The sequence below is a fragment of the Echinococcus granulosus genome (assembly GCF_000524195.1).
Source record: "Echinococcus granulosus chromosome Unknown EG_S00030, whole genome shotgun sequence".
In the NCBI taxonomy this organism is placed as follows: Eukaryota; Metazoa; Platyhelminthes; class Cestoda; order Cyclophyllidea; family Taeniidae; genus Echinococcus; species Echinococcus granulosus.
The window spans coordinates 485,630-497,571 of record NW_020170410.1 but is presented as its reverse complement, the minus strand read 5'-3'; the positions used below and the strand labels follow the sequence as shown (position 1 = coordinate 497,571).

Sequence of the window (11,942 nt, the reverse complement as noted above, 5' to 3'; positions counted from 1 at the left end):
TATTGACATAACAAGAAATATTTCCTTTATCAGCAGAAGCATATATAAGCAAATAACTTGACAATTTGGACTTGCAAATCTCCGGTAACTTGAATATCTCCCATTTTGCTTGAAAATCGCCCCGTAAATGCCACTAGTTGTGAAATGCAGACAGAGAGAAAGGCCACAGCTACACTCTGCTTTCATCTGTTGACGTGTGAGGGTAGAGAGAAGCGTAATGAAAGTGTGCACAAGGTTTGGTGGGCCACATTAAGCAATGACCAGAACGCCACCCCCTGACTGCGAAACAATCACATGGGTGGCTGCAGAGACTCAGAAATTTTGGGTCAGCGTAGCTACAGGAACAAGTAAAGTTCACTCTTTCACAGGACAAGAAGGTGTGTGCATTTCTCTTATAAGGAAGATAAACAAATAATCCTTATTAGGACACACCCAGTGCGATTAGTGGGTTTATCCTATGCAAGTTTATATTTGTAATGAAGAGAGAATTAACTTTTCTCCAATAGGTCCAATCTGAAACATCCCTTTTTACAAGTTACCAATATAAAAATTCAATGTGGTAGTACTGTTCTGAAACTTCAACCAATTCCAAGGCAACATTTGGGGTTTGAATGCCTCATTATTTGCTTAGCTCTTCGTACTGATTTCGCGGGCACGGAAGGCTACGTCTATATACTTTCGTTGAGCGGCATGGCCTTCGGTCGTTGAAAATAGACCCCAGTTCATCTCTTTGTCAGCACTATAGCATCAGCCCTAGCATTATGTCTTCCTCTATCTTCAGGAATGACTCTGGAGCTACATTGGTGGTAGTACAAAGCAAACCCTACTTTAAAGAGTACCATCCCGGTTTTCATTGTTGAATGCTAAACTCCTGCTTGACGGAAGAAGAATATTTTATGTTAGTGGGAGAATCTGTGGTGATCCCCAACGGAGGGGTCGAAAATGCCGCCTACCTTCAGCTACCACTCCATCCGGAAAAGCTTGTTATAGATCTCTCGACGGTACCTGAGTGAAGGTGTCAGTTAAGTTACCACATGATACTTCCTCCATTTCTCTGCTACCTCGGAAGAACCTGCATAGATATGTGCCTAAGTAGCACTAAAGTGAAAACAGAGTAGCAAAGAGGAACGGTAGTGGAAACATAATCCCTTAAGTTGATTATAATAAACCTCGTCCTGCATTAAGTTGCTCTGCTTTTAGGCCAGTGCTCTCAAGACTAGCGATGGGCATACGAGATGGCCAGTAGATTTACCCTTCCTCAATACAAGCAGAGCAAAATCTCAGATTCACTAGAGGTGCCTATGGTGATCAGCGAAGTTGCAGTTGCGCGCAAACTCGATAACCGATTGGTTCGTGGATGTTTATCTCTCAGCACCAACTACGTTTTGATGGCCGACGCGGCAGGGTGGCCAAGGTGAGCGTCAAAGACAACACTCAAAAAGGGAGGGGGTGAACTACTTATTTCAAAATCATGCTCAAGTCCACATTAGGAGCCTCTTTTCATACTTCATACACCAATAAGTAATTGAAATACCTCACTTTGAAGGCTTCCTCTTGCATTAACAGTCATCGACTAAATCGCAAGGGTGCATAAATATCTCGTTGTACCAATTGGAGGCGTCTGCTGAAACCTCGGAGCTATAAACCATACACCTGGAGATCAAAGTTTAAATTATATCGTACGATTTCACCCATTAGTTAAAAGCCGTAATCGGAAACTTTAGATTTTTGATTTCGTATTGCTTCAACGAAAAATTTTCTAAAAACGGTAAACAAGTAATGAGAACGTCTAAATTCACAAAAAGTACTCTCTTTAAACAGCATTAAGATAAGGTTATTTTGCAAGCAATGGAAGTGTGTCTAACATTCATTTTAGATTTCACGGTACAATCTCCACTAAATTCTTCAGTGGATTTAGTCAAGTTTCCAGAATTTCTTCAGCATTGCCAACCCGTCATTGTATGGGCTTTATAAATTATTTTATTTACTGGATTTACCTTACGACACTTCTTTTGGGTCAGGGTTCTCACAATTAGCGATGGAGATACGGGACAATTAGTGCATTCGCCTTCTCCCTACACAAGTCGGAGCACTAGACGCAGTGGGATTGTCTAAAGGGTCAGTAGAAATGCGGTCAAATATCCTCCCGGTTGCATGCGAATGTGATCATTAGCACGAGTGGTTCGTAGATGCTTTCTCACAACACCGACTGCGTCGTGATGACCGACGAAGGAGAATGAGCAATGGGAGGGTTAGGGACGACGTTCAAAAGAAGCGAGGGGCTATGCAATACTTTGGCTATTTAGCTCCTAGTTTTAGTTTCGCTGGCAGTTAAGGCTTTGTCACTAAACTGTGTGGCCTTCGGGCCATGCCAGTAGCCCCTTAGCCCTCCTCTCCATCGGCAAAACATTTTTTATCCCCGTATTGTCACTATTCATCTTCAGAAAAGTCTCCGGATACTGCTCTATAAATGCCCCCATATATTTCTTTCCGCAAAGCTTATTTCAGTTAATACAAAACACTAAATTTGTTTTAATATGCTTAGTCTTTAATCTGATGATATCCATTGTCTAACACTAATGTGACTATGTAATGAGTGTCCTCAGTTAAGTTTATTCCAAAAAGAGGGCAACGTGAGATATCATAGCTCCCCAACTTATAAAAAGCCTTTATATTTTCTTGATTGCTTCATTAAAGTCAACTGACCCTAGGAAATACATGGCAGAACCTCTGTTTTAATATTTTGCAATAAACATGCTAACATGTCACCAGTCTCATTGCAGCCTTTACTGCACCGCTTGTATCTTTCAGCATTGTCGAAACGGGCTTTTCTGAAATTCCCAAGGTAGGTTTCATACAAAATGCCGCCATACAAAGACAGCTCTGTATAATAAAGTGCACCTGAGAGCGATTAAATATTCTTTCAATGCTTGAGGGATTTTCCACTGCCAAGTGGTTCACAGCCACATTTTCTTTGTTAACAGTGCAATCTCTTGTACCATTCATGAAAAATTTACTACGAAATGATCGGCTTACCCAGTAGGCACTAAACAAATCCCAACAGATGTTCAAATTTTGAAGATAAAAGTGCTTTAGTCGATGGTAAGTTTGATTAACTTTGGTCGTCCGATTTAAAAATACGATTATGGTACTGCGTTTTGGGGCAAAGTGGCCACTAATATGCTGTCAAAAAATTGAAAGAATGTCTACAAACACAACGTTCACAACGTATGCTCCAAGCAGGCGCTAATAACAATGTCAAAACAGAAGGTATCTTTACATCCAATCATGGCGTCAGACCCAAGACCGCCTCGAAGATGGAGTCATGATATTTGGATATGTTGTGTATTTTTGAGGCAGAGAAGGGCCTGGGTTCGACTAGCTTGGTCCTTGGGCCATGTCACCCAGTGGAAGTACAATTGCAAAGCCTTAAATGCTCTCAAGACCAAGATTCTAAAATTAGAATAATGCTAAGAGCATTACACATGATAAATTCGGGAATTTGTAAATTTCCTACTCGGAGAGGGTATGAACAATTAATGAGAAAGCGAAGGGCGAATTGCAAACCTGAGTTAAATTTTCGACCCATTAGTTGACAAACGAGAAGCCATCAAACATTTTTACTTTCCTTTCATACTTGGCATGGATTGGCTAATCCATTGGAAGAGCCTTGAAAATCCACTGTCCATGAACTTTGCCTGACAATTAGGGATTGTCAAATGTGAAAAGCGCTTGTAACTACGATCTTTTGTTTCTATGTAATGCAAGTAAATTTTAGCAGGTACAATAGATAGCCACATACAATCTACGAAATCGTTTAAGCAACTCTTAATACTGTTACCGGTTTTAAGACTCTAAACAGGGTCCTAAATATAGCCGTTCATGCAGACTTTCCTTTTTTTCCTCTATCTCCAGTTTCGTATCCCTGAACCTCGAAGATTGATTTGTGGAAGGCATCAAGTACTGTGGAATCGCGGTGGAGTTTGTCACCTCCTACGACATCAATACCACCTTCCTGGTAATAAGCATGGTTCAACCTTCCTGTTGACCACCTAAAAGATGTCTTTATAGGTACATGTTCTAGAATCTTGATGTCTTACAAAAAAAGAAAACTAATTTTGTTTGCTTCACAGAGATGAGAAGAACACAAAATTTTGTACGAAGACTACCTCCTCTCTCCATCCAGCTTCAATGCATCCAAATACGGAGCAATACATTAACCTTAAACCCTTTTTTATACCTGTTGAATACAACTAGTTTGATTTTATCACTGATGCATATTTTTTCGAGATCTAATTCTTGGCAGAAAAATAAACACCTCTAACGGAAATCGACATTGAAATATGGCTCCATCTCATAGAGATTGAAGCAGGGTTCCGATGTCAAGATAAAACTATTTATAATGTAACATTGTGGGAAAATTAACCTCTAAAAATTTTATGACAACTGGGAGATAAGACTTTTTCCCCGCATTTGACTAAACAAAAGTGCATGATAACACCTGCTTACGCCACTTTACAGATTAGTGATTCTAAGAAGCCCTCGTAACACTGAATTGAATATGAAGTAATTAAAAATTGATGACTTTTATCGTCACTGCAGTACTTAAATACATCGTTCATTCTTTTGTAGCACACCAAGACTTGCCTAAAGCCATAAGAACTCAAAATAGTAGGACCGAATATCTGTTGAAGAAGTACAGGAGGGCTTGGGGCTTCTGGCGTGGCTTGAAGGCCATACCACCAAGTGGAAACACCATGGCCGAGCCTTAAATGCCCGCATAATTGAAACTAAGAGTTAAATAAACAACCGAAGTATTATCTCTTTAGCAGTGGAGTTAACTTGGATTGACTAGTTTAGGATAAAAATCTAGTGTTGACGTTGGTACTATGGACAGATGTATTTAAAAGACATCGACTTCAGTGGTATTGAGGCTTTTTGATGTGTAAATGTTTGAAACGTACTTTTCTTTGGTCCTATTTTTTGTTATGCATATCCACTAAAAATTTGAGTACACTGTAACAAATGTCAAGTCATAAGACTGACCCAAATGGATACGTTCTCGCATAAAGCAAACAGAGAGTGTATGAATGACTTAAAAATTAGTGTCTTTTATCCTCACTTTTCTGTAAGCGTAAATGTCCAGGCTCATCCTACGCAGAAACGGGGGGTGGATAAACCCTGCACTACCTCCGATGACCATTAAATAAGTGATTGTTGCAGTACCAAAGTAATTTCCAATTTTAATCAGTTGAACTAACAGTAAATTTATTAAAAACCAACAGATAATTTATTAAAAATTCACAATTCAATACTCTTTGAGGGAACTAGTACAAAATATTTAGTAATTAAGGGAGAAGAAATTAAAATTCTCCATTCCTACATTTCAGGAGTATTTTGGGATAGATTCAGAAAAGTGAAATTGGCACATGATTTAAAATCATCCTTTTTTAGAAAGAGGCACGCAACCATGGTTTATCTTACTGCTGAATATAAATAGGCAGTAAGGGCGCAAGGATAGTTATTGTTTAAAAAGAAGTACCACAATGAAAACTTCAACGATAAATTTTGAAAATAGGGATGAAAATCTGAACTTTGTTACCAAATAAACTCATTCATTACATTAAAAAAGCTTGTCCTTCTGAAGAGCATGTGCTAATTTGCCTTATTACTTAACAACACACATTTTATCTGCCTGTGAGTGTTCATGTAATTATGCAGATGCGAAGCCCTGGGTTTCAACAGCCAAGCCTGTGGCTGCCCTGCAACCAGACTCAGAGGTTGCGTTGGAGTCACTGGTGCCGTTAAAACACCAAACCTTGTGTACTCTTTCATTATAGTTCCGCCCACGCTCACGCATCTCACAAGGCCTTCAAAGAGATATCAGAAATCGCAATATAATCTGTAGCATCTGAGGTGGAGATGAGGTAATCCTTCAGCAGATAAAACCACGGTAAAGCCGTGGACTATCCTCTTATCTATAATTTGTAACAAATGGGATCTGATTGCTAAGAGGCAAGATAAATTAGGAACATCCAGGTGAATGGATATTTCCGGGTCGAATTGCCAAATGACCTACTGGTGTATTTACATGCAAATGTGGAAAACATTTTTAGTCATCCCGAGAGATCCTTCGCTCATGTAAAATAACTGAGATGCATATGCTTCCCGTGCTTCCATACCTAGAATTTCGAGGGGTAATTTTATAGCAAAAGTGATGAAGCTTAGAACATAGTCATTTGCACAGTAGTAAGCCGGCGCTCCCTCTTACGCTTTTTTGATCCCATGTATTTTTAAATTAGGGATAGACCTTTCCCCACAGCCATCTGTGACTGCATCATGAAGTTATAGAAGATTCCCCAGATTGTGAAACTTACAAATCCTTTCAGTTATCATCTGACTTTCAACATAACCAACAGAAAATTGGAAACACATTAGCTAAACGAGAAACACAAGTTAAAAGGCAACAAGGAATTGAGTGTCACCATGATTTGTTCTGCTAAATCGTCACGGTGGCGCTACAGTTGACAGCGGGGCATCGGATCAAGCATTGGGAAGGGAACCGCAGTCTAATTTTGACAAGTTTTTTTCAAAGAAGATCAATGAAGAAAAATCATGTTGTTTTCACAATTATGATCACATTTGCTGTCTTTGCGCCAAGTTTCTAGAAAGGGAGCCTGTATGCAGCTTTGTTATCCCCAAATTCTTGTCTATGAAATTCTTTATTCTTATTTTAGCGAAAGCGCTCCAAATCGCAATTAACCAGTGTGATTTTGCTTCGAGACCCTTTCCATCGTTTTTTGCTACATGTACCATTTCGGTGAGAATAGGAAAAGATAATGACTGGATACTTTGTTAAAACGTGTCGAATACATTTGGAAAAAGGAATGTACTAAATTTTCGCTTTATTATTTTGTATTACGAAGACCACAAACAGCTCCAAGTCCTACCATTATTATAAAGGCAGTTGTTAAATTTCATGTCAATTATTTTCAACGGCCGTTTTTACGTTTAAAACAAGACTGAGAAGAGAAAATATTTTGGCGAAATACGGAAGGGGAGAGGGACTGCCACCATGGCCACCAAGGGAAGGTACGAGGAGAGAGTTTTAAGTACCCATGTAACTAACAGAAAGAACTAAAAAAAACAATTGCAGATTTACATAACCCCTCTTCTTCAAAATGGCGGTCCCCTAAGATTCTCTTTGTTAGCTCCCCGCGCCAGTCTGCAAAACAAATTTGGTGCTCTGGGAAAAACGCTGAGGAACCAACCGTGGCAGTCATGGAATATGTGTGCAACATCCCTGATCCTCCTTGGATATCTCAATAGATATGGAGTTTCGACCTGTTTAGTAACTGTATTGGGGAAGAGGGATATGCTAGACGGCTAGTATATCCCTTGCCAGTCGTAAGACACTCGTCCATAAGTTGAATCATTTAATAAAGTGCGCGCTTTAGAAGAGTTTTGTCACTTTGTTCTCATTTCAATGCTGTCTGGCTTCTATCCAGCTAATGGGGAGGTGGAGGTGCGTCACGTGCTTGCTTTATTATCATCTTCATACGGGTACTGTAGACAGCTCCATAATGAGCTTCTCCAGATGGTTCATGTCTAGTGTCGCTTTAGTTGTTAATGCCTCCTGCAGAACATGGGAGTGTGGTAGTTGGCGAAGGAAAACACCAATTTGACCCTTCAACTAGGGATCGTCCCAAATTCTCTCATCTGCAACATGCAACCTTCTTTCGTCTCGTTAAGTTTTGGCATTCAGCAACAGAAAGCAGGCAGATGACTTTTTGGATCGGGTTTGTTTGCAGCGCCCTGAGTCTTCTCTAAAGAGGAAAGAGCGCATACCACTAGGGTAGCGTGTATACAGCCGATGTGGAGAAAGACGAGGTTGCTACTGGCTTGGCCCGGAGACCATGACACCCATCAAAAGCAGCATAGCCGAGCCTTAAGTTTCCGCGTAACCAATACAAAAGGTTAAACAAGCAATTAAAAGTGTTACGGTCACACTAAATATATTTAACCCAAAGAAAACGCAGAAATTGCTGTTACCTTTTAACAACAGATGCTGCTACTATTGTGTAGAATAAATGAAGACAACAGTCTGCTGTATATTTCTCTCCTTCTTTTTTAACTTTCAGAGGATAGGCTTTTCTTTTTGCATTCAAAAACTGTCATTACTCTCACATTTCGCACTAGGTATATTCCGTAAAATAAGGGTGACAGCAAGGCAATAATGCCAGGGTCCCTTTTACTTCAAGATAAAAAAATGTGTTCAACAACGAAACATTGGCTTTGCGAATTTTTTAATTATGAGTTATTAAATCCTGATGCAAAAAAACATTTTCGATTTGATGAAAGGACAAAAACGGGAGTTTAATGTGAAGGAGACATCATTTTACGGTTTTTCTTCAGACATTCACATCAAACTCCGTTATGCGTAGCACGCGGTTTGCATCACTGTGGAAGGTATCGGGAGGGAATATGGATTCGCGACGGAAAGGAGCTAACATTTATTGAACTGTCACTTGGATATCGTCTTGCACGAAGAAAGTAAATATTTCATTCCCTTTTTCTTTTAGTACATTCGTGTCAATTTGGTCGGAGCGCGTATCAAATTCGCTCACGGTGTCCAAGAGGGTGTTGCATTTATATCGACTAATTTTCTCATCAAATAAAAAAACAGAGAATATTTTGAACACCTTGCGGAAACAAAATAAAAAATGCCTCCGCATCATTTAGAGGAGAACACTATTGATGAGAACAATGCTTTTGGAAGACAATAGATACGTAAGTTGTACTCTTCTTTTCATTAGCTTGTCATGTAATGCAAAACAAGTTCTACTGTTCACCGTTAAATGATCTAATACGTAATGAGCAACTTTGAAAAATTATTCTGCACTTATGAAGCCCTGTGTATATAATAAGAAATAGAATTAAAAGTAAAGCTTTTGCGCCTTAAGGCAGCCTATGTATTGCTACTTGCATGTCCTCCAGGCCAAGTCACCAGTCGGAAGTACAAGTGCCAGGCATTCAGTGCCTGCGAAACCAAAATGTGAAGTTAAACATCATATTACAGTGTAGTTAGTACATTACAAATACGTTTTCCTTTGTAATTCCTTCTTTAGATTAGGAGCTACTTCTTTCAGGGTATTCATATTACTTCCGTTCTCATAGTGATGCCTTTCAAATTCCGTAGGTGGTAGAACGTTGTCTTTAATATTTAAGACGCAAGTCTTGCGGACAAATTTTCACCAATGTTGCAAATTCTACGGTGACCTCTAATGAAGATTTGTTGATCTGACAAAACTTGCCATTTGGCATCAATTTTATCCAGCTCTGACATGCAATATTCAAAAGAATCCAGAATGGAAAACTTTTGATAGGTTGTCTGCGAATGCTCGATAATATTACCAAAATTTATTAAGGACAGCTTTATTATGTCTATGAATGTACAGGATTTGCCTTTATCAAACATTAGGCGTTTACTAGACATCATGGAGTCTTTCACTTAAATAAGCATCCAGTAAACCATTAAAGCAGGTAATGGACAAATCGTGCCTTTAAAAAATAAATCATCTGTTGATGCTTATATTTAATTGGTTGTTATAAGTGGTAAAATAAGTAGCTAGGATGTTAAATTTCGTGCGGATAGGATAAGCCTTCTTAAAATGATAGTAATTTGCCCTCACATAGGTTTCATTTTATGTTTTGTAACACTAATTATTCATTCAATTCCTCATTTTGGCAGAGCAGACACTTAAGGCTTCGCCGCTGTAATTCCACTGGGAGGCTTGGCGTCTGAGTCATGTCACCCATCTCTTCGTTTGTAGTACATTTTCCGCCCTAGAATTAGGTGTTTTTACCACCACCAGAAAGATTTGGGGTGCAACGTCGGTGGCAGCGGCTACCAGACCCGATGCTAAATGACGACTCCCTTGATTTCCATTACTGAAGGCTAAACAAGGTAGTGAAAGAACAGCATTTGCTGAGGATGAAATAATTCGTAAAGACGCCCAACAAAAGCGCTTTAATGATGTTGTCTGTGCCAACTACTACCATTTCGTATTTTTCAGGAATGTTTTTAACAGCTGAAGAGACACTAGTTGTCTACCGTGCCCGTATGAAAATGTTAATAAAGCGAGCACGTGACACCCCTTCACCTCTCTACTTGCTGGCTAAAAATCAGGATAATTATATGCCTGGGCATCACTGAATTAGGAACAAGGTGACAAAAATGAGGAGACGCAAAGACATATCTGTCAGAACCTTAATAAACTCCTATTTAGGTCAGTGTTCCTACGAATGGCGATGGACTTACGTGACGGCCAGCACATTCGCCTTCCCCCAATGCAGTTCCCAAGTAGGACGAAACTGCAAAACCAGTAGAATTATCAAGAAAAATCAGTAACGTTGAGGTCAAATATCGTTTTTGTTGAATGCAAATTTGATGATTGGCGCGGCTGGTTCATGTATGCTTTTCTTACAGCACCAACTACGTTGGGTTGGCCGACGTGGGAGTTTGACAATAGGGAGTTTCGTGGACACTGCTCAAAAGGAGACAGCTATGTAGTATCTGGATTTTTAGTTTAACTTTTAATTATTGTTTCGTGGCCTCTGGGCTGTTGGCATATCTTGAAGTTCAGCCCTTCTCTACGTTGTCAATACATTTTTGCCCCAGTACTATACCTTCTTTCAACTTTGGGCAAGAATCGGAGCACTACAATTAAATCTTCAATTACTTCCAGGTACACATTTCTGAACTTATGTGATGTGTTATGAATGACTTTTTCTGCATGGAGCTCTAAGTATTCATTAACTTGTACCAGAGTACCTAGACTATTTAACTAAAACCCACGGCCTGCAAAATGCTGCTCAGTTATTTTTGACAATGACAAAAAACTCCCAGTTGGTTTGACTTAGGCGGCAAATCGTTTGCTGAATAGCGAAACGCCTTCTATTACTAGATTAACCCGCAACATCCCACAAAAATATAAAGCTTGAATTTCTAAAAAGACTTTAAGACCTTTGCAGTAGCAAGGCAAATTCTTAAGTATTCTTGTCTTTACTCTTGAATTTTAAAAGAAATAACTTATTTTGAGTAGAATATTTCCTTCTCACTTTCTGAAGCCCATTTGAATGTATGTAGATAATTAAACTATTTTAAAGTCATAGGAGACAAAACCGATTTTTGCATTTATGGTCTTCTTTCTACCATGTTAGCAAATTACTTTGTCGGTGTGCCACCAAAATGTTCTACATTTATAGAAAATATTTCATTTATCAGGTACATGTTGTGGAGATCTGAGGCTTTCCCAAAAACGGCAGAATGTGTACTGCCGATGTACAGAGGGACTACATGGCTGCTGGCACTGCTTAGAGGCCATTCCACCCAATGAGAGTACAATAGCGGAGCTTTAAATACTCATGAAACCAAAACAGAAGGCTGGAAAGATTAAAGTATTACAATACTGCCTTTATCAATGTGTAAATATTCTCATGTGCTGTTGACAAATACACTTGTAACAATTGAGAAAACTCCATTTGATCACAATACTAACACTTAAAAATGGGATATCTGGGCAACAATTTATGATGCATAGTTATTTGCAGAAAATTTTAACCCCACACCATCTTGTTCAAACGCTTTATTCATAGCTACTGTGACTGATGGTGGAGTTCTTCAATAAGGGAGAAAAACTGATCTTTGCCGATTTTATCAATCTTCTTTCATCCATTCCATAAAAAGTGTCTTTTTAATAATTCGCTTATCAATAAAATAGATAACGGCAATCTGTCTGAAAACAGAACTGATGTAAAATGTGTAAAAAATGAAATACGGCAACGCTGATCAGAGGGAAAATTTCGACTTCCAAAGTAATTAAGCATTCATAAAGTACAAATGAAGCAGCACCAGGTCCCACTTGTACATTTGTTGTATC

The 11,942-nt window shown here is 39.1% G+C and overlaps 1 protein-coding gene across 1 annotated transcript; it reads left to right on the top strand. All coding sequences in view use genetic code 11, as the record gives it.

The window, feature by feature from the left end:
- Positions 1–1,235: 1,235 nt before the first annotated feature.
- On the top strand, positions 1,236–9,930 carry EGR_04675 (hypothetical protein; the record flags this gene model as incomplete). Its single annotated transcript, XM_024493924.1, has 2 exons — positions 1,236–1,414; positions 9,834–9,930. 2 exons carry the CDS (start codon positions 1,236–1,238, stop codon positions 9,928–9,930), a joined length of 276 nt encoding a protein of 91 aa, XP_024351677.1.
- Between the last annotated feature and the right edge of the window lie 2,012 nt (positions 9,931–11,942).